This window comes from Manis javanica, chromosome 4 (genome assembly GCF_040802235.1).
Source record: "Manis javanica isolate MJ-LG chromosome 4, MJ_LKY, whole genome shotgun sequence".
Lineage (NCBI taxonomy): Eukaryota > Metazoa > Chordata > Mammalia > Pholidota > Manidae > Manis > Manis javanica.
Genome location: NC_133159.1, coordinates 45,699,185 through 45,723,619, shown reverse-complemented (window position 1 = coordinate 45,723,619; position 24,435 = coordinate 45,699,185). Strand labels below are relative to the sequence as shown.

At 36.3% G+C, this 24,435-nt stretch overlaps 1 protein-coding gene across 2 annotated transcripts in view; it reads right to left on the bottom strand.

Annotated features, from left to right (window-relative positions):
• PRKAA2 (protein kinase AMP-activated catalytic subunit alpha 2) overlaps window positions 1-22,044 on the bottom strand; it is a 51,781-nt gene extending 29,737 nt beyond the window's left edge. The window contains exon 1 of one of the 2 annotated variants that reach the window (XM_037021950.2): window positions 21,867-22,044. In XM_037021950.2, coding sequence (XP_036877845.1) covers window positions 21,867-21,960 — 94 coding nt within the window. In that variant the 5' untranslated portion in view covers window positions 21,961-22,044. The remainder of the gene's footprint in view (window positions 1-21,866) is intronic. The other variant, XM_037021951.2, reaches the window with a different exon arrangement.
• Window positions 22,045-24,435: the final 2,391 nt, after the last annotated feature.

Sequence of the window (24,435 nt, the reverse complement as noted above, 5' to 3'; positions counted from 1 at the left end):
TGCTGAGAACTTCAAAGTTCTTTTGTGTGTGTGTGTGTGTAAATATGTGAAGTGATTGATGTTAATTAACTAGCTGTAATTCTAGTAATTATTTCACAATGTATATCAAATCATCATGAGGTACACTTTATCTTACAGTTGTGTCAATTATACCTCAATAAAGCTGAAAAAAATAATCCTTTTTAAAATATACTTTGTGGTATCTGAGGAAATAACTGACTGATTTATATCTTTATACCTGAAGAACTTTTTCCCCATGGAACAGTGGAAAAGAAATGGCATTATCTCTTGAAACAGTTTAGCACCTGATAAGCTAATTGGACATCTGAAATAAAAACAAAAAAGTCAAATGCATTAAGAATACCTCCTCTTTCTGATGAACTATACTAGCCTTCATTGCTAAATAGCCTTTTAATTACATACTTAAAATTAAATTCAAATTGTTGTCTCATTCCACCTGAAAGTTCAATGAATAGTCCTGAAAAGTTTGACTGTAAACAGATTTAAGACCAAGAATTTCTTCTGTGTGTATTACAGCCATAAACTTTTCTAGGGAAGTAATTGAAAGAAAAGGCTTGGTTCATCAAGGTTTTATTCCCATTTATTTATTCAATCTAAAAACATTTACTGAAGAAGACAAGTAGTGACTCTACAACATTTTGCTATGCTGATGGACAGTGACTGTAATGAGGTTTGTGGGGGGGGATGTGGTGTAGGGGAGAGCCTAGTAAACATAATATTCTTCATGTAATTGTAGATTAATGATAACAAAAAATAAAAAGAAAGAAAAGGGGGATTACTCCCTGATAGGATAAAACTAACTGTAAATCAACGATTAATGCATGCTTTACATATCCTTAATTTTGATCTTTTAAAGGGTGTCAGATGATCAGCTATGGAAGTACATTTTTCTGATATTTCTTTCTCTTAAAAAAAAAAAGCAGTTCCTGTGTGGTGATCTCCAATAGGTTCTTCACAATGGTATAAAGGTCAAAGTGTGGGCAAAGGGTTTGTTTGTGTTTATACAGAGGATCAAAGCCTAATTTGGCTACCCAGAAAATGAATTAAGATACGGTATGAAAAAGAACTTCCAACATCAACATCCTCTAGAAGAGTCATTCCAGAAGATGATCATCAAAAAACTTCAACAAAGATCCTGGCACTGTTGCAGTTGTAGCTGCATTCATCCCACTGGTTCCTGGACTTGCCATTGGAATGAAGAAGGAGATATCTAAGCTGGCCTGTGCAGACAGTAAAACAAATTTGACTGGATCTATACTGGCAGAACTCAACCAAGAATTAGGAGAAGTGCAAGTTGCAGTGCTCCAAAATCGTGTGACTATAGACTATCTACTGTTAAAAGAACATATGGGATATGAACAGTTCCCAGGAATGGGTTGTTTTAATTTGTCTGATTTCTCTCAAACTATTCAAATTCAGTTAGACAATATCCATCATATCATTGATAAGTTTTCACAAATGCCTAGGGTACCTAACTGGTTTTCTTGGTTTCACTGGATATGGCTGGTAATTGTAGGTCTGCTTTTGTTATGTAGCTGTATTCCTATTCTCTTAATGTGTGTATGCAATTTAATTAGTAGTTTGTTAAAACCTATACATGCTTATGTTACTCTACAAGAAGATATGTCAAAGAAATAATCAATCTTCCCATGTTTTCTTCCGTCTGCTACTTCTATAGCTTTTCTTCTTCCTTCCTAATTACAACCCTTAAGTAGAATTCATGCCTCATATCGAAATTACCAAGTATCATAACTCCTCCAAGTGGTAAAGATACCTCAAGACAAATGCTGGGCATAGAAGCCACAGGGCATAAATCTGCAAAGAAGTAAAAAGCTAACCTTTTCAAAGAATATTGCTTCTCTCTCACTTAGCAACTTTACATTTCCCTGTATGGCCCCAGAAGATGACTGGTTAGCCAGAGACGGGTAAGATTCCTCAAGGGAGGAACAACCTAAGACAGGCACAGTCACAGGGGGGCCATCAGGTGAGAAATTGGGGATCAACAGAGGTGAGGCTAACCTCACCCCCCCTGTTTTGACAGAAATCTTCTGCATCTGTGGATATTTTGTTGCCCTTGTCTAGCTTGGATTAATACTTAGTCTACGGCACACACCTGATCATCTACATTTGCCCTCTTACAGCACTAAATTATGTTTTCTACCTTTATCTTGCATCTACCTACCACTTCAGCATTTTATTAAAATAATAATAATAATAATAATAAGGGAGAAATGTGGGATTCACATATAAATCAAGTATAAAAATCAAACAAATAATCATATCTGACTTGATTGTTTATAGCTCATGATGCGTGATCAAAACCGAAAGTTTCTGTGATATGACTGCCCTTGCACTGTTAACCATAGAAGAACTTATTCACTATGTAAGAACTTGTTCACCATGTAAGAACTTGTTCGTTATGCTTCAGAAGATTGGAGACTTGAGAATTAGGCTTGGGGTTGATTAATGATTGTGCATTGAGTCCCCTATACAGAATTTTATTGTTGTTAACAACCATTTGATCAATAAATATGAGAGATGCCCTCTCAAAAAAAAAAAAAAAACATTTACTGAGTACTTCCCACATACCAGAATGTGTTGCTCAAAGACATATGAAAAGAAAGGTTTAATAGGGCTCCAAGTTCTAATGAGAGAAAAAACATCAGCATTAAAGGAACAACAACAAAAAATCTGTATGGTATTAAGTCTGTTGGAAGATTGTTAGAATACCTTATTTGTAAATGCATAATGAACACCAATGAGAAAGAACATAAAAAAAAAACCACCAAGGATGGACAAATTCTCCATAATTTATAATGCATCTAAGTAAATATCCAGACTAATATCTATTTTGACCAAAGAAATAAGGGACATTGATCCATGGAACAGCTAAGCTACTCAATGAATGGTTAAGTAAGTGGTAAACAAAGTATTCTGCCACACTGCCAGTTGTCCCTGTATCTACTGCACCCTTCCTTCCCAGAGGTAAGACTCCCAAATTACACCTCAGGACAGTGCTATCCCGAGTACAGACTGCATCCTAGCATCTCTTGTAACTACATGTGGTTATGCGATTATGTTTTGACCAATGCCATGTAAGCAGAAATGTCCCTAGCAGCTTCTTCAACCCTTCTTTCTGTCCTGAAGACTGGAATTCCAAAGCCTCCGTCTTGTACCTCAAGGACAGGGTCAGGCGGGTGGGAGAAACAGAAGAGAGCCACCCAAGCTTTTGATGTCATCAGATGTAACAACAATCTGAACCACCTGTTCAGACTCTTACAAGAGAGCAAAATACTACTTTTAAGCCACTCTTACTTTGAAGATTTCTGCCATTCACAGTTAAAGAGCTCAGTCTAAATAATACACTACCCAGAATACTTTAAAACTCAAAAGGTTTGAACTGACTTCAAATTTCCAATTTGGCTAAACTACCATTCATGAACTAATGTGGATAAATTATAACTTAGTGTCCATGCAACTTCTTGAATTAAAGAGCTCTACAAACTTGCCAGCCATTAGTGGTTCATTTTGTTTTTCCTAAATTACAGCCGAATCACAGGAAATACTCTTAAAACTATGGAATCTTGAGAGAAATCCATACACCTTTTAGAATTTTATATTTGATAAGATGAAGAGTTGCTATTACAGAAAAATTAATGAAACAAATTTATATTTGTCTTAGAAGCAGAACTGAGAATAACTGATATAAATTCTTCCAACTAACAGTCATCTGTTCTTTGAAGCCTCTCCTTACCTCTATTTTTTACCACTCCAGCCTATACTAAAAATTTCTAACACTGTATCCCGAGTATAATTTTTCACAGGATGTGTAACAACACTTACTTGACTCTCAGTTCCTCTCGCAATACTAGTTGGTTAGGGGTTGGCATTCAGGTCCTTTGTGGTCTTCATCTATTGCCAGGGAAAAGCACCCTGCAATATTTAGTAAGTCAGGAAAATAGGGCACAGAAGGTCAAGAATTTGCCCACAGTTGTTCAGCTGTGAAATGGCAAGGCTGGAATTTAAACTTGGAAGTATGCACTGTCCAACTCAAACAGAGGAAGCTCAGCTATTTTGTCAGGATCACCATAAGATAAACGACTGCATTAAGTAACGGGTTGGACTAGATCAAGTTCCCTTTCCAATTCCTAAAATATTTCTAATTATATTCCTAAGGATCTTTCTACACTAAACGGTGTAAGCCTTTTAAACCACTCTAGCTTCTTGATTTTAGTTGCCATTTTCTGGATGCTTTCCAGCTCTGACACATTTTTCTTGATGTACAAGATGCAGGACTTCATATAACTGTATTATGCAGTTGCAAATACAAGATTGTTTTGCACAAAGAACATAATTTTTCAAATTTCCAATATCATTCCCAATGAAATCTAGCATTTTATCAAAGCCACAGATCCTATAATTTTATGAAATATTAATCTAGAACACTTTTCTTCCTATACATTATTCCATATTAGCTCATTAAAAATATTTCCTCATTCAACTTTAATATGCTATAATTTAGATTATTATATATAATAAAACAAAGAAATGGAACATTTAATAATTAAGTACTAAATATTTTAGGATAGAATTGTACTTCTAGGTCCAAACAAAGCAGAGTTGTAAAGGTTACAGACATACTGTAAAATAATTCGAACTATGTCAGGGAAGAGAAAGCTTAAGTCCACAAAAAGAATCTATTTAACTTCATATATCACACAGGACCAGTAGCTACATACAATATTTCCTATAAAGAGTAAAAAGCCCATAAAAGTCCCTGAGCTATATACAAAATTTGTCTTTAAGCTTTTCTGGGGGCATTTGAAGCTTTTTATCTCTTTGAAATCGTGGTATTCATAGTGCTATGCTCTCAGAATATTATGACCCTCCAAAATACTCCCCACAGCTCTTCATGGTTGCACTTTGTTGTTGTTATTGATCTCCCTCTTTAAACCAGTCTGCTCCTTCACAGCAGGGTTTCTGTCTCATTTATCTTTCGATCTTCAGCATCTGAACAGTAACTGACATATAACTGACTTTCAATAACTATGTATTTCTTATATGGATGAAACTAATGACTGGTACTAATATTTTCATTGCTTGAACATAAACTTTAGTTTGCACAGCAGCAGATTCACAGACTCCAAGAAGGACTAGCGATTACAAAAAAGAAGGGGTGGGGGAGGGAGGGTGGGGAGGAAGGGAGAAGGGGATTGAGAGGTATGATGATTAGTACACATGGTGTGGGGGGGTCACAGGGAAGACAGTGTTGCACAGAGAAGACAAGTAGTGACTCCATGGCATCTTACTACACTGATGGACAGTGACTTCAATGGGGTATGGGGTGGATGCGATAATATGGGTGAATGTAGTAACCACATTGTTTTTCATGTGAAACCTTCATAAGAGTGTATATCAATGATACCTTAATTTTAAAAAATTAAATTGAATTGAATTGAATTAAAAAAAATTTAGTTTGCATACTCTACTAGCACTACAATTTGAGAGGAAAATGAAAATTGGGTGTACTAATCTCTCATACCTGAGGCAAACCAACAAATATTTGTCAAAAATGCATTATCTATAAATGCCAAATCCCAAGGAATCCTATGTGATACTAGATTCCAGAAACCCCAAAATATAGAAAAGTATTGTTTATATAATTCAGAAAAGAGAAGATGTAGATGGTCAATAAACATATGAAAAGGTCCTCATTATTATTTGTTACCACGGAAATGTAAACTAAAACAATACAACGCACCACCACAACATACCCACCACCACCACTTCCACAATTAAAAAGACAGACAATACCAAGTACTGGTGAGAATACAGAGTAACTGGAACTTTTATATTGCTGGTAAGGATGTAAATTGGTGCAGCAAACTCTTGAGAAATGTGTAAATTGGTGCAAAACACATAGTAACTACTAAAACTGAACATGTATACTCTGACTCAGTGATTCCATGCCTAAGTACATAACCAACGGGAATGTACACAGAAAAAGTCCTTGGGTACTTTGAGAGCTTTATAAAAAGTTCTCAATTCTGCTGGTCTATGGACTTACGCCTTCAGCAGCAAAGATCTAAGAAATGGAAAAGCACAGGGTGCTGCAGGAAGTGAATTAGCCAGACTCGGTCTTCAAAAGCAGGATGAAAGGCCCAGACTATTCTGGCGCTTAGGAAGTGAAGTAATTTGGGGAAAAGTGGCTATGATATCAACAGAAAGAAGGATGTTTCTGAAAGGCAGATAAAAATAATGCTGATAATAATGAGTGCCTACTACTTATCAGGCACTTTGTACATATGTATGTATGTGTGTGTATATTTGTGTTAAGTACTTAATATACATTTTCTTATTTAAACTCTACAAGGGTTTTTATGGAGAAAACTGAAGTTCATAGAGTTTCAGAAACTTACCCAAATTCATATAAGAAATTAATACTACAGCTATGATTCAAATTATCTTGCTATCTCCAGAGCAATTCTCAGGGGGAAAAAAGTTTGCTCTTGTCTCATTTCCTAATAGTCCTGAAGAGTCCTATTGCCACTAGTAAAAATGACTACTAAACAGACTGGAAACAGCAGACGGCCTGAAAAGAAAAATACAACAAAAGTACTTTCTTCAAAGATATACTATATATTCCAAATACAACCCTATTTTTTAAACTAAAAGTTATACTTCCGAAAAAAGAAATTATTCTCAAATTCAAATTCTCATAAACCTTTCATAAGAAGGCACCTTCAAATAAATAAATAATTTTCTAAATGACAAAAACAAAGAAGGCATTGTCTAAATACTCTGAACAACAAATGACTATGTACAAAAGACACAATTGCCTAAACGTGTATTGATCTTTAGCCAAGAGAAAATATTTAATGGAATCGGATTAAGAAAAATATTTATCAAGGATATAGTGATATAAGTATTCCTGAAGAATATTACAAATGATATAGAATATCATCCTAAATGAGTATTTTCAAGATCACTTTTAAAAAGCAGTATGCTGTGTAGTTACAACACTGTAAAGTTCAAAAGCATAACTCTACACAAGAAATGAAAACACCTGAAGCTCTACTGTTGTATTAGTGGGTATCTGTTACAGTACTGCACACAGATTCAAATTAGCTTAAATGGAAATGAATATGATACTTGCTAGAAAACCAGGGTAGGTAACTCAAAAACTGCCCTACAAATGACAAAATCCAAATATGAAGTAGGAAAAACAGTATTTCTAAATTACTTATAAATCTGATACATATGTATGTTTATCCAAAGTAGTAATATATTAGAAATAGAAAAAAGATATGGACAACAACGTTCAAAGCAACATTATTTATAATCACCAAAGAGTAAAAACGACCCAAATGTCCATCAATAATAGAACGGAGAAATACAGAGGTACTGTCGATATAGTACTGACCAGCAATAAGAACAAATTACAGGTACATGTTTCAATGACACACATAAATCTCAGACATAACCTCAAGTAAAAGAAGCCAGACACAAACATAACTGCTCCTATAAAGTTTAAAAACAGTTGAAACTAATCCATGGATAGTGGTTACCCTTGGTAAGAATGGAAATAGTTACTCAAATGGGACACAAGTAGGGGTTTATGGGACAGTGCTCATTTTTTTGTGTCTTCAAGTAGTGCTTATATTTGGGTATGTTCAGTATGTAAAAACTGAGGATTTCTGAAAAAAATCACTTGGAATGTATGTCCTTCTTTGCATATGTGATACAATTCAATAAAAGGTTAAGAATGTCTGGATAATACTATATCTATACCTAGAATATATATGACAAGCCAAGGGATACCATGTGTATCAGCAAACAGGGCCTTGTCAGCTGTCAGCTCCCCTTACCCATTTGTAACAAGAGCATTCACACTGGAAGTCAGGAGAGTCATCAAAAACACATATGTTCTGACCCCTACCATCACTACACTCCTGCCAAAATAACACAAGACACCTGCAATACAGGCCTACCTCAGGAAAGAACAATCCCATATGAAGAGTCTAAACTCACAATTAACAAAACTAGAAAAAGAAGAACAAATGAGGCCCAAAGGCAGTAGAAGGCGGGACATAATAAAGATTAGAGCAGAAATAAATAAAACTGAGAAGAATAAAACAATAGAAAGAATCAATAAAGGCAGGAGCTGCTTCTTCAAGAAAATAAACAAAATAGATAAACCCCTAGACAGACTTATTAAGAAAAAAAGAGAGTCTACGCACATAAACAGAATCAGAAATGAGAAAGGAAAAATCACTATGGACACCACAGAAATACAAAGAATTATGAGAGAATACTATGAAAAATTATATGGTGACAAACTGGATAACCTAGAAGAAATGGACAACTTTCTAGAAAAATACAACCTTCCAAGGCTGTCCCAGGAAGAAAAAGAAAATCTGAATGACCAATTACAAGCAAGGAAATTGAATTGGTAATCAAAAAACTACCTAAGAACAAAACCCCTGGACCAGATTCACTGCTGAATTTTATCGAACATTTAGTGAAGACCTAATACCCATCCACCTTAAAGTTTTCCAAAGAGTAGAAGAAGAGGGAACACTCCCAAACTCATTCTATGAAGCCAGCATCACTCTAATACCAAAACCAGGCAAAGACACCACAAAAAAAGAAAATTACAGACCAATATCCCTGATGAACATACATGCAAAAATACTCAACAAAATATTAGCAAACAGAATTCAAAAATACACCAAAAAGATCATCCATCATGATCAAGTAAGATTTACTCCGGTGATGCAAGGATGGTACAACATTAGAAAATCCATCAACATCATCCACCACATCAATAAAATGGACAAAATCCACATGATCATCTCCATAGATGCTGAAAAAGTATTCAACAAAATTCAACATCCATTCATGATAAAAACTCTGAACAAAATGGGTATAGAGGGCAAGTACCTCAACATAATAAAGGCCATATATGACAAACCCACAGCCAACATTATACTTAACAGCGAGAAACTGAGAGCTTTTCCTTTAAGATCGGGAACAAGACAAGGATACTCACTCTCCCCACTAATATTCAACATAGTTCTGGAGGTCCTAGCTAGGGCAATCAGACAACACAAAGAAATAAAAGGCATCCAGACTGGCAAGGAAGAAGTTAAACTGTCCCTGTTTGCAGATGACATGATATTGTACATAAAAAACCCTAAAGAATCCACTATAAAATTACTAGATCTAATATCTGAATTTGGCAAAGTTGTGGGATACAAAATTAATAAACAGAAATCTGTTGCATTCCTATATACTAATGATGAACTAGCAGAAAGAGAAATCAGGAAAACAATTCCATTGACAGTTGTAGCAAAAAGAATAAAATACCTAGGAATAAACCTAACCAAGGAAGTGAAAGACCTATACTCTGAAAACTACAAGACCCTCATGAGAGAAATTAAAGATACCAATAAATGGAAACACATCCCGTCCCCATAGATAGGAAGAACTAATATTGTCAAAATGGCCATCCTGCCTAAAGCTATCTACAGATTCAATGCAATCCCTATGAAAATACCAACAGCATTCTTCAATGAACTAGAGTAAATAGTTCTAAAATTCATATGGAACTATGAAAGATCCTGAATAGCCAAAGCAATCCTGAGAAGGAAGAATAAAGCTGGGGTGATTACGCTCCCGAATTTCAAGCTCTACTACAAAGCCACAGTAATCAAGACAATTTGGTACTGGCACAAGAACAGAACCACAGACCAGTGGAACAAACTAGAGAGCCATGATATAAACCCAACCAGATATGGTTAATTAATATATGACAAAGGAGCCATGGACATACAATGAGAAAATGACCGCCTCTTCAACAACTGGTGTTGGCAAAACTGGACAGCTACATGCAAAATAATGAAACTGGATTATTGTTTAACCCCATACACAAAAGTAAACTCAAAATGGATCAAAGACCTGAATGTAAGTCATGAAACCATAACACTCTTAGAAGACAACATAGGCAAAAATCTCCTGAATATAAGTATGAGCAACTTCTTCCTGAACACATCTCCTCGAGCAAGGGAAACAAAAGCAAAAATGAACACATGGGTTTACATCAAACTAAAAAGTTTCTGTACAGCAAAGGACATCATCAACAGAACAAAAAGGCATCCTACAGTATGGGAGAATATATTTGTAAATGACATATCCAACAAGGGGTTAACATCCAAAATATATAAAGAACTCAAATGCCTCAACACCCAAAAAGCACGTAACCCAATTAAAAAATGGGCAGAGGATATGAAGAGACAATTCTTCAAAGAAGAAATTGAGATGGCCAACAGACGCATGAAAAGATGCTCTATGTCACTAATCATCAGGGAAATGCAAATTAAAACCACACTGAGATATCACCTCACACCAGTAAGGATGGGCAGCATCAAAAAGACTAAGGACAACAAATGCTGGTGAGGATGCGGAGAACCCTCCTACACTGCTGGTGGGAATGTAAGCAAGCTAGTTCAGCCATTGTGGAAAGCAATATGGAGGTTCCTCAAGAAACTAAAAATAAGAAATACCATTAGACCTGGGAATCCCACTCCTTGGAATTTACCCAAAGTGTACAACTTCTCAGACTCAAAAAGACATATGCACCCCTATGTTGATTGCAGCACTATTTACAATAGCCAGGAAATGGAAGCAAACTAAGTGTCCATTAGTAGATTAATGGATAAAGGAGAAGTGGTACATATACACAATGGAATACTATTTGGCCATAAGAAAGAAACCAATCCTACCATTTACAACAACATGGGTGGAGCTGGAGGATATTATGCTCAGTGAAATAAACCAGGCAGAGAAAAACAAGTGCCAAATGATTTCCCTCATTTGTGGAGTATAACAACCAAGCAAAACTGAAGGAACAAAATAGCAACAGACTCAGACTCCAAGAAAGGGACTAGTGGTTACCAAAGGGGAGGGGTGTGGGAGGTTGGGTTGGGAGGGAGGGAGATGGGGACTGAGGGGTATTATGTTTAGTACACATGTTTTGGGGGATCACAGGGAAAATAGTGTAGCACAGAGAAGGCAAACAGTGAATCTGCGGCATCTTACTACACTGATGGACAGTGACTGCATTGGGGTATGGGTGGGGACTTTATAATATGGGTAAATGTAGTAACCACATTGTTTTTTCATGTGAAACCTTCATAAGAGTGTATATCAATAATACCTTAATAATACAATAAAAAAAGAATCCACACCAAAAGTACTAGATCTAATATCTGAATTCAGCAAAGTTGTGAGATACAAAATTAATACACAGAAATCTCTTGCATTCCTATACACTAACAATGAACTGTAGCAGAAAGAGAAATCAGGAAAACAATTCCATTCACAATTGCATCAAAAAGAATAAAATACCTAGGAATAAATCTAACCAAGGAAGTGAAAGACCTATACTCTGAAAACTACAAGACATTCATGAAAGAAATTAAATACCAATAAATAGAAACACATCCCGTGCTCATGGATAGGAAGAATTAACATTGTCAAAATGGCCATCCTGCCTAAAGCAATCTACAGATTCAATTCAATCCTTATCAAGATACCAACAGCATTCTTCAACAAACTAGAGCAAATAGTTCTAAAATTCATATGGAACCACAAAAGACCCCTAATAGCTAAGGCAATCCTAAGAAGGAATAGAGCTGGGGGGATTATGCTCCCTGACTTCAAGCTCTACTACAAAGCCACGGTAATCAAGACAATTTGGTACTGGCACAAGAACAGAACCATAGACAAATGAAACAGACTAGAGAGCCCAGATATAAACCCAAGCACATATGGTCAATTAATATATGATAAAGGAGCCATGGATATAGCCATGGGGAAATGACCGCCTCTTCAACAGTTGGTGTTGGCAAAACTGGACAGCTACACACAAGAGATTGAAACTGGATAATCTTGTCTTATCCCATACACAAAAGTAAACTCAAAATGGATCAAAGACCTGAATGTAAGTCATGAAACAATAATACTCTTAGAAGAAAACATAGGCAAAAATCTCTTGAATATAAACATGAGCAACTTTTTCCTGAACACATCTCCTTGGGCAAGGGAGACAAAATCAAAAATGAACAAATGGGACTACATAATGCTAAAAAACTTCTGTGCAGCAAAGGACACTATCGACAGAACAAAAAGGTATCCTACAGTATGAGAGAATATATTTGTAAATGACATATCCAATAAGGGATTAACATCTAAAATATATAAAGAACTCACACGCCTCAACACCCAAAAAGCAAATAACCCTATTAAAAAATGGGTGGAGGATATGAACAGACACTTCTCCAAAGAAGAAATTCAGATGGCCAATAGGCACGTGAAAAGATGCTCCACATCACTAATTATCAGGGAAATGCAAATTAAAACCACAATGAGATATCACCTTACACCAGTTAGGATGGCCAACACAGAAAAGACTAGGAACAACAAATGCTGTTGAGGATGCCGAGAAAGGGGACCCTTCCTACACTGCTGGTGAGAATGTAAACTAGTTCAACCATTGTGTCAAGCATTATGGAGGTTCCTCAAAAAACTAAAAATAGAAATACCATTTGACCCAGGAATTTCACTTCTAGGAATTTACCCTAAGAATGCAGGATCCCAGTTTCAAAGAGACATATGCACTCCTATGTTGATTGCAGCACTATTTACAATAGCCAAGAAATGGAAGCAATGTAAGTGTCCATCAGTAGATGAATGGATAAAGAAGATGTGGTATATATACACAATGGAATATTATTCAGCCATAAGAAGAAAACAAATCCTACTATTTGCAACAACATTGATGGAGCTAGAGGGTATTAAGCCAGGCAGAGAAAGACAAATACCAAATGATTTCACTCATCTGTGGAGCTTAAGAACAAAGCAAAAACTGAAGAAACGAAACAGCAGCAGACTCACAGAACACAAGAATGGACTATTAGTTGCCAAAGGGAAAGGGACTGGGAGGTCAGGGGAGGTGGGAAGGGAGAGAGAAGGGGAATAAGGGGCATTACAATTAGCACACATAATGTGGGGAGGGGCACAGGGAAGGCAGTATAGCACAGAGAAGACAAGTAGTGACTCTATAGCATCTTACTACGCTGATGGACAGTGACTGTAATGGGGTATGTGGTGGGGACTTGATAATGGGGGGAATCTAGTAACCACAATGTTGACCATGTAACTGTATATTAATGATACCAAAATTAAGTAAATAAAATAAATAAATAAGGTTAGAAAAAAAGTTATAGCATATTTAAATTTTTAAATTTATTTTTAGTTATGATAGATAACTCTTTATAACTAATCTATAATTTACAAATTGAGATATTAAATGAGAATATATTACTTGGCATGTTTTTAATAGCACATAAAACAATAAAATAGGAAGAAAGATTCTGAATAAACAAAGTATCTTAATAAAATGATACACTGGCATTCAGAATAAGAGACATATTGCAAGATATAATTATCTTTAATCATATAAAAGATTGTTTTTAAAAAAGAGGGAAAATTTTAAAAGAATTAATGACTTCAAAAAATAAAAAAGGCACCACCAAAAGAAATGTGGTAAAATTTATCAAAGGCAGACATTGTTAAACAGAAGACCCTACCTAAGCAAGAATACTGCTCCCTGGAAGGGGTGAAGGTTTCTATTATTAGCAGCAATAAGAGCTGCTCGAAATTCCTTCCTTAATAACACCATACTAAAAATAAAATGGCTCATCACATTTCAAAATAAACACATTACAAATATGCATTTCAATTATTTAAATCATAAAAACTTATTCAATCTGATTCAAGGTGCTTTCTCTTATATTTTCACCTAATAAATATTCTAGATAGATTTCCTCTCATATTGATAACACATTCAATATTTAAGGGGTCTTGTGCCCACTACTTATTCATTCTCTCTTAAAGGAGTGTTGATTAGATCTTCTCCTACATCAAATATCTGCTTGACTTAAAAAAATTAACTACTTCCTCTGAAAAATATTTTCTCTATCATCAAGGAATCCACAGGAATCTCAGAAGAATAAACAGGGTAGTATCATCATTACAAAGCATTACCAAATGCTTCAGGGGAAGCTAACATGGACCACAAGATCAGTGAATATTTTGGCACGTTTTCACAAAACACTAAAGCAGTGCTGTGTCAGCATGAGAAAGGGGAAAGAGTCCACAAACTTAGGTACTTACCTCAGTATAGGATCAAACTACATAAATCCTTTCTAATTTACATAGACATGTTAGGAGAAGTTTGGTAAAAAGGCATTTTTAGCTCAAAGTGCATTTTATGTAGTTTTAAAAAAGTGAACTTTATTATTTTAGTTCTATTGTAAATAGGGCCTTAAGATGATCCATACATAAAACTGCCAGCTGTTGCTCATATTTCCCACGCTTTCCCAACTTTCACCTTCTTTCATGTGTTCTATGATTGCTACCACAGGATCTGGAATATACACCTGTTACATGTTTGAATGTGTGCATTAAGAGTGGTATGTAGGACAGGGTAGTAAAAGCAAGCATTCTTTACAGAGAATCAGAGTTCTCTGAATATATTCAAATGAAATAGGAAAGAAGACCTGGGAAAAACAGAAAAGATATTAATAAAATCTTCCTTCCCCTCATCAAATAAATTTCTGGTCTCAGAACCAGATCACAGATTATTCTCAGAGTTCAGGTTAATTATGGGCTTAAGTACCTAATTGGACCTAAGTACATAAAGATGAATAACAAGTATTTTTCAGTACCTTTTCACCTACATTTTCTCATGGAGGTGTAAAAGACATAACAGTAAAAGAGAACATATGGTATTCTCTCTTTTATAAATCAAGTGACTTTGGTTTAAGGCCAAACATTTGGTTTACAATATAGCAGAAGTTCCACACCAGGTCTTCCAAATCCAGTGTTCTTTATACTATATACCATTTACCTTTGTGAACTTATTCTGAACCTACCATTTATAATATTGTTTCCCATGGGAAAATATATTTTGAGAGCCAACTATTACACAAAATAAACAGAATCCATTCAGAAATTAAGAACAAAATTACTTATGTTAAAATCATAGAAATGACATTGTCAGCAAAAAAATCTAAATAGCCTATCATTTACCTGAGAAAGATGACTGGAATTGATTTTTATTCAAACATCAATCTTCTAGTATTTGAGAAGAAATATAGTTTATTTGGAACTACTGTTCTAACATTTGTTTCAAATTTGCACAATTTTAGAAGTAAATCAGTTCAGCTAGTAACTTATATGAACATTCACTATTATTTATTTCCATTTCATTCTTATTTTACTCATTTTTCATATTTATAAAATTACATGACTTAGCCAAATAAAAGGATACTGCATGTTAATATAAGCATTGAAAATTAAGTATCATATAACAAAAAGAAAGTGTTCATACAGAACTTCCTTCAATACGGGCAACTAAAAAATAGGGGCAGGTTATTATGGTTGTCTCACTATTGCTGTCAGAATTGAAGGCATTTCTAAACACAGCAAACACTCATTAACACCTCACATAGGGTGCAGAATTTCCTCCCAGGGCCATGCCATACATTTAGTTGTCTCCACAGCAGTGCCATCCATCATCTATTTGTATTTCAAATTACCTTTTTTAAAGCCATTTTATGTGTTTCAACTCACATTTAATCCTCAAAAAAAGTCTAAAAGTTAGATAATCCAAGTGTTGTTATTGCCACTTTACAAAGGAGGAATCAGAGGCTCTGAGAAGTTGCACGCTTTTCCCAAAACTATATAACTAGTAATGGATTGGAATTAAAATCCAATGCCCTCCTCTTAAACCAATATCACATCTAGGACACCAAATAATTGTTATAAATTATCTTTAGTCTGGTTACTAAAACTTATTGGTAATCTTTAGTCAAAGTAAGAAAAAAAAACTGAAATACCTTGTACTTCTACGAAATCTGGGTTAAAATTGTCAGAATTCAGTGCATTCATCAAATAAGAAATGGAATAGATTGAGGTATAAGAACAAAAGTTAGGAATATGAAAACAAATTTAACCATACAGACTTCCAAAAAAACTTTGATTCTCTCAAATATGGACTAAAATAAAGGCATTTAAATCTAATTTTCTCAATCCTTGATAAATATCTACGGATGTGTAAAATGAGGTCCTTGTAAATCTGAAACTCACAACGTAACATACTTTGCTTTGTAACTTTACATTCCATATGGCACTGTCTCGAGTCAGAGAACCCTGAATTTGATGACCAATTCTGCCACTTACTAGCCTGTGACTGTTACCTGAAATATCTGATTCCCAATTCCTTCATTTGTAAAATGGAGGTAATACCAAACTCATGGGAATAAATAAACCAAGTGCATCTATAGCTATTTGAATATAGTAAAAACTTATTCAAATTTTAGCTTTTAACACAAGTATTACAAATGTGTTTCCCTTTTCTTTTTCTACATAACATCTATGTTTCAACTCTAGTCTTCAGTAATTCAAGTTTCCATTAAACTAAAAGGAGCCATTAAACACACCCACTTTTTGGAATTAAATCTTTAAAACTCAGTTCAATGATAAAGTTGTAAAGGACCTGACAGGTTACATGTTCTAGTGTTTCCTTTAAGAAAAGAAGAAAACAAGGTCCAAAGAGGTTAAATGTCTTGTCAAGGCCTTGCAACACATGAGAATAAAAACAATCCCAGCAAGGGTCCAAAATACCACAGGCAGAAGTCTTCAGTTCTACCCATTGACCAGATAGTTGTCCAAAATTCAATTTATCATTTAGGACTTGTATTTATATTTCAAAAAAGGAAAAAGGTAACACTGTGAGTTAAAAAATTTCTTGAAAGCCAATTCTGTGGTCCATTCACTTAACTATTTGAAAATAGTTAATTCCTTAATAAGACCTTGCTGGCTAGAAAGAGGCTAGGGTGATTACAAAGTATCCCTTAGTGTACAATTCTGATGAAGATTATTTTATAAACCTAATCTATCAGTCCTTACCTTGAAAATAGATTCTTTTTTAAATAATTAGCATTACATTACAAATTTTTTTCTTCAACCAGTCTTTGTATAATACAAACAATAGATCTATTCTTCCAGCATTTCTACCACCTTCCCTATTTAGATAAAAACTGAATAAGTCTAATTACAAGAACTCTTGAACAGCAGTTCTACCCTCCCCTGCAAAGTCTAAGAACCAAAACAATCAATAGAGAAAAAAATTAAATAGATAAAAAACAGTACTTTTAAACACTCAGCAGGCATGTTTCCATGAGCACCCCTCTAGTAATCTAACAATGCTGTAGAATAATGAAAGAGAAAATTTAGTTTAGAACATTTTAATTATCAAGAAATAAAGAATGATTTCTATATACTTTTTAAAAATAACTTGAAACTAGCACTATTAAATGAAACCTATACCTTTTCAAATTTGCTTATTGTATCTAACTTTCGTCCATAAATTGATACAACTGAAGTTAAATTTTCAGTTTATAATTAGCATAACAGTTAATAGAGAAGGTATATAAAATGTTCCTCACTCCTCCACTTGTTTTTATAGCCTTATAAAACTAAATCAGCTGCTATTAAGTTTTTTTTAGTAGAAATTAACTTTACAAAGTCTAAATCTATAACAACTTTAAATGCATGTGTTTTCAACAAAAGGTGATGGGACAATTGGATATCTGTATTTAAAAAACTGACCTTAGACCCTCATCTTATACCATACCCAAAAATTAACTTAAAACGGATCTGAGACTTAATTGTAAGAGATAAAACAATAAAACATGATAAAACATGTAGAAGGTGACATAAGAGAAAATCCTTGAGACCTAACACAAAGATTTCTTGGATATAATACCAAAAACAAAGTCCATAAAAGAAAAACTTGATAAATTGGACCTCATGAAAATTCAAAAATGTTATACTTCAAAAGACACCATTAAGAAAATGAAAAATCAACTTAAGAGACTGGGAGAAAATATTTACAAAACATATTTAATATGGGACTTACATCCAGAATTTATGAAGAATTCTTATAACTCAATTTATGAGATGACAAACAACCCAATCAAAAAATGAGCAAAATATATAAACACACATCTCACTCAAGAAGATGGCAAGTACATGAAAATATGTACAATCTTACTAGTCATTAAGGAAATGCCATTAAAGCCACAATGAGATACCATTTCACACCCATTAGAATGGCTGTAAAATGGACAATTACAGATATTGGTGGAGATGTGGAGAAACAAGAACCCTCACAGGTTATTGGTGGGATTATAAAATGGCCCAACCACTTTGGAAAATAGTTCATAGTTTCTTAAAAAGCTAAACATAAAACTATGATATGACCCAGCAATTCTAATCCTAGGTATCTACCCAAGATATATGAAAATATGTATCTGGGAACCCTCCTACACTCTTGGTGGGAATGTAAATTGGTGCAACCATTGTGGAAAGTAATGTGGAGGTTCCTCAAAAAACTAAATAGAAATACCATTGGACCCAGTAATTCTACTCCTAGGACTTTGTCTGAAGAAAACAAAATCCCTGGTTTGAAAAGACATATGCACCCTTATGTTTATGGATGCACTATTTGCAATAGCCAAGATATGGAAGCAACCTAAGTGTCCATCAATAGATGAATGGATAAAAAAAATGTGGTACATATACATAATGGAATATTATTCAGCTTTAAAAAGAAAAGAAATCCTGCCCTTTGCAACAATATGGATCTATAGGATATTATGCTGAGTGAAATAAGCCAGATGGAGAAAGACAAACACCATACGATTTCATTTATTTGTGGAATATAAAAGCAAAGCAAAACAAAAGGACAAAAAACAGCACTAGACTCATAGACTCTGAAAAGGCAGTAGTGGTTATCAAGGGGGAGGAGTTGCGGTGGGTGGGGGGAAGGGGATAAAGGAGCACAATAATTTTCAATCACAACATAAATTGGTCATGGGGACAGTAATACAGCATGGAGAATACAGTTAATGGTTCTGTAACATCTTACTATATTGATAGATAGTGACCACACTAGAGGGGGTGAGAATTTAATAATATAGGTAACTGCTGAACCACTGTGTTGTATATTTGAAACCAACATAAGATTGTATATCAATGGTACTTTAATAAAAAAGAAGAAAGAAAATATATATCCACATAAAGACTTGCAAATCTTTGCAGTGGTATTATCTGTGTATTAGCCCAAAACTGAAAACAATGTCCATCAACTGCTACATGTACAAACAGAAATATGGCACTTCCACACAATGGACTATTACTCAGCAATAAAAGAGAACAAGCTACTGGCATGTTACGATGTCATGCCAGACATGAGAGACCCATACTGAATGATTCCATTTATAAGAAGTGTCCAGAAAAACCAAATGTATACAGACAAAACAGATTGGCAGTTTGCTGGGGGTGAGAACAAGGATTAACTGTAAATGTGAATGAGGGATTTTACTGTAGTAATGAAAATGTTCTAAACCTGATCTATGATGATGGTTGTACCATTCAGTAAAGTTACCAAAACTCATCGAATTGTACACTTAGATTGGGTGAACTTTATGATACGTAAAACATACTTACATAAAGCTCTTTTTAAAAATGCATATGCTTTAGTTTCTTATCCCTTGAAGAATTAATTAAAAGAGTAACTTGAGATTGTAGCAACCTGTATAATTTTTAATATAACAAATAATTGTACTAATTATAACCTTGAACGGGAAACCACAGTACAATTTGAGAAAGGCTGTAACACAGTGTTAGAACATTCCCCCAATTGCTTGCTCAATGTGTGTGTGTTGGTGGGGGTGGAGGGGGAGGAGGGTGTTCTCCAGGAAAAGGATTTCTCATAAATCAAAGTACCTTCTGTTGGTTTATATTTTAAGAAGACAGTGCCTGCAAGGAGCTCAAAAGTATATACAAAAGAGATTTAAGTGGTCCCTTGACAAGGAGCTGATTGATATGATGGGTGTTTTAGTCTACATTCAGATTACAGAAGAATTTTTTTAAAAAAGCAAAAAGCTTAACACAATTTGGAAAGGCATAAGGTAAGTTATAGAACTTTCAGAGTGTACATGTACAGATGGCAAAGGCACTGTTTGCTTGAGTACTGTATAATGTCATAACACAACAGTCCTTAGTAATATTTAATACAAGTAACATTACAGACATTAATCAATCCCTGGATCTTCCTATAGTTCTTCTAAACATATGTCCCAACTATCCACTCTATGAATGAGGTGTTTGAAAAATAACCCAGGACTCAGCCCACACAGGACCTAAAAGAGTTTTTACAAAGTTTTTCGGTCTTTACACAAATGCCACGGTGTCTGTTAAGCCTTGCTCAACCACCTTATTGAAAATTGCTAACCTTGCAAAAACTCTCCATCCTCTCTTCCCTGATTCATTTTTCGCATTAAACATACTACAAATTTTACATACGTATGTTATTATTTGTCTTCCTCTCCTAGATTATAAGAACCATAAATAGAGAGGTTTTCAATCTGTTTTTTTTCCTTGCTATCTCCCAACTGCCTAGAACAGTGCCCAGCACATTGTAGGTGCTCAGTACTTAAGAAGTGTTTTCTGAGAGAAAGGGTATGAGATACGTGTAAAAAGGAGCTGATCCTTGCTACTGGAATGAACTAGTTTCTTCTCCCTATAAAAATTTTACAAGGAAATAGAGGTCAGAGAATAGAATCTCCAGACTGCCTACTACAGATTTAAAAAAAAAAAAAGCCAACTCTTTACTTCGAATTCTGGATTTGCAACAATCAAACGGAAAGTACTTTTAATAAGCTGCTCAAGTTCTGGAGCGAGGTCAAATTAATTAAATCCCACGTGACTCTTAATAGCAAAAAAAAAAAAAAAAAGGTAAGTTCAACACAACTAGAAAGACTTCTGTAGAAAAACTCAAAAGCAGCCTCTTTTTCTACGCCCAAAATAGGGTCCCATCACCAAGAAAACAGACCTCAGTAGAATAGCCTTAGCAGTTCTGAGCTTCTCAACCGCACTCCCTCGAAGATTCACGCTCAGGAACCTTTTTCTCCCTCCATTCCAGAACCTGTCCTAGAACCATTTTTACACAGCCAACCAGCCTTCAGACCCCGCAGTTCTAATTAACCCCAGACCCAACAATCCAGCTGCATACCAACGTTTCACATACTAAGAATAAAGACCCACCCATCTCGAGGCCCCAGGAACATCCCCTTAAACAGCCCCACCAACCAATCACGGAACACGAAAGAGTTAGGATGTCAGGGAGCTCCCAGCCTGGCCAGAATTGGAAGACATTTTACACTTCATCCTGGTTCTGCCAATTTCTGTGTGACCTTGCGCGCGTTTCCTAACCCTGTAAGGGTCCCGGTTTTCTCACCGTCAAGGTGAGGACAGCACCTGCACCAAGTTGCTACAAGGATTCTATGAGATCACACGTGAACCATCTAACAGGCATCTGGCACGAAAGGGAAACTCGGGAATCGTAACGTGTATTCCCCAGTCCTATCCACACAACCTCGGAGCTGGAAGGCACCTTATCAAGCAGCCGGTCCAATCAACCGGTTTTACACAAGAGGGCACCGAGGTCCGGGAAGGGAGAAGCGCCTTCTCCCGACCACCGCACAGGCGGCTGGGCGCTGGCCCTGGACCCCTGTCCCCGTCCCCGCCGGGCACCTCCCGCTTCCACCTGCCGCCAGGCCCGCGGCCCTGGGCTCGGGCGCTCCCGCGGCTCGGCCCGACCTCCCGCGACGCGAGCAGCCCTGCCCCGCAGGCTCGGTCGCGTACTCAACTCTTCACTTTGCCGAAGGTGCCGACGCCCAGCGTGTCCCCCAGCACGTAGTGCCCTATCTTCACCCGCCCGTCGTGCTTCTGTTTCTCAGCCATCTTCGGCGCGCGCAGCCTCGCCCGTTCCCCGCCGCCGCCGCCGCCGCGGGGCCTCAACGCGCCCGCGGCCGCCGCCTACCCACAGTGCAGCGGGCCCGCGGGGGGGCCGGGGCGGGGGCGCGGCCGGGGACGCGGGGGGCGCGGGCGCGGCGCCGGGGAGGGGCGGGCCAGGTGGGGCTCGCCGGCGGCGCGCGGGGCCGGCGCAGGGCGTGGGGGCGTCCGGGGCGCAGCCCTGGAGGGGGCGCGGGGGCAGGGCCCCGAGCGCGGTCCGGGCGGGCTGGCGGCGCACAGGTGTGCGAGCCGCGGCCTGCGGGAGGCCCGTCGAGAGGAAATCTCAGGGGGGTGAGAATGGGAGGGGGATGGAAAGAGGTGGGAGGTCAAATTTGAAGAGAACGGGCCTAGTGTGGGGAGACGCAAAGCTAAAATGTGGGGATAAGGGCAGCCGGGGATAGGAGGCCGTGGGGAAGGGCCTTGGTCGAAGGTCACTCTGAAGGCAGCCACAAGGAAGTTTGAAGAAAGTTTCTCAAGTTACGGACTGAGTATTTTTGATACAGGTCATGGCACATAGAGAACCCAATTCTGTGCTCTACGTCAATTGTCCTTTACATGTTTTGTAATTCTCAATTTTGTCCTAATGATAGACCCTCTCCTCCAGAGCTCTCCATTCTAATTGCACGAAAGTGCTCCAGATCCCCGTCACAGTATTTGCTTGGTTGTATTTTAGCACATGGTTATATACATATTTCTACACTACATATATAACTAGGGTAGAAGTAGTTTGTGATAAAGATGCAAAGCAAAGAGGGAAGTAAAGAAATGAAAAGGGAAACAATGTAGTGAACATAAAAAGTAAAATAAAATACCTAAGGGGCAGAATTTAAGAGGAGAGCACTATAAGAGCACAAATAAAAGAGATACAAATGGAGGTGGGGGGAATGGTAAGAGGAATCTAGAAGCACGGACACCCAGGTAGAATATTAAAGACTGACAGGCATTTGATAATGAAGTGATTAGCCCTTCCTTCCATATTGTCCTATTTGTCAGTGTTGCCTTTCAGTGCTTAAAACTATTTGCTGATTTGGAATAAATGTTTAATTGAACATTTTTAACATTGCACAATAGAGTTTCAAGGTCACATTCCTCAGTCTCTTATCATGCTGTTTACATGTAAAGAGAGAAATGTATTGATCAGAAAGAATAAGATATAACAAGTTTGTTTTCTGATAAATGATTAATATACAAATGGCAAGCATACATCCTTTCTTAGACAACAAGACAGTCTGATGAGAGATGATCACAGCTTATAAATTATGGATCTCACAGCTGTTGAACAGAGGCTATTTTTGTTCATTCTTGGGATCATCTTTCTTGCTAACAAGAAGTATCCTTTAAGAATCACTCTACCTAGCTGGCAGTTTGGAGAAAATAGCCAATTATTTTTGATGCTGGACCTTCATTTGGTTAAGGGTCACTCCTTCAGTATTTATCCAAGTGAGTAAGAAAACAAAATACCTATTCTACTTTTGAGATGTAAGATGTATGTCTTTCTCTTGATCTAACATCCAATTAAAAGATGTTGAAAAGTCTGCTAGATTGCTTTCTTGAAGCTACATAAAGTCAGACTCTAGAGATTTTTAAAGCATGTTGCAATGTGGTATTTGTTAATAATTACAACTTAATTACATGCTTCTTAACTATGAGCCTTACCTAGCAACTACAAACTACCTTGTAGCTTTATTACTATGCCAAACAAGTATATGATACTTTGTTGATTAAAAAGTTCATTCAAACACAATTATCTCACTTAATTATCATAAAAAAAACTTATCTCCATTTTACAGATGATAAAACTTAGTTTTCCTCTTTCTGAGTTGCTTAAAGCAAATCAACTATGTGGTCATCAGAACTCATATCCAGTTCTGATTTTTCCTTTTGTCTTTCTACTATACCACAGCTGCCTATAAGAAAAATAATATGTAGCGCTCTAACAGTGTTTAAAGCTTTCACAGTTATATTCCCATTCTCATATTTTTATTGTCTCTGGCAGGCCAACAATATACACTTTTTAAAAATGCCATTTGTTGAAAAATTGGGTCATTTTACCTGTTGAATTTCCTATACCCTGTTGGATTTACCTCAATAATTATTCTTGATCACAAGAAGTCATATGGTAGTGTGGACAAAGCATAGTATTTCAAAACAAAAATCCCAAGTTCATGTCCCAGCTTAGCCATGTAGCAGTGTGTCCTTAAATAGATCATTTCACATCTCATTAGCAGTGTTGAACTAGCTTATATTTAAAGTTCTACTTAGTTGTTAAGAAATTCAACCCCCAAATCCCTTTGAAAGTTTTAGAATGAAACTATCAAAGGAAAAAAGGAGATTACTATAAAGTACTGTAGGCTATAGTCAAGATAACTCAACAAACTTTATCTTGGTACACATTATTTTTCCTACACATATTTTACCTCTTGA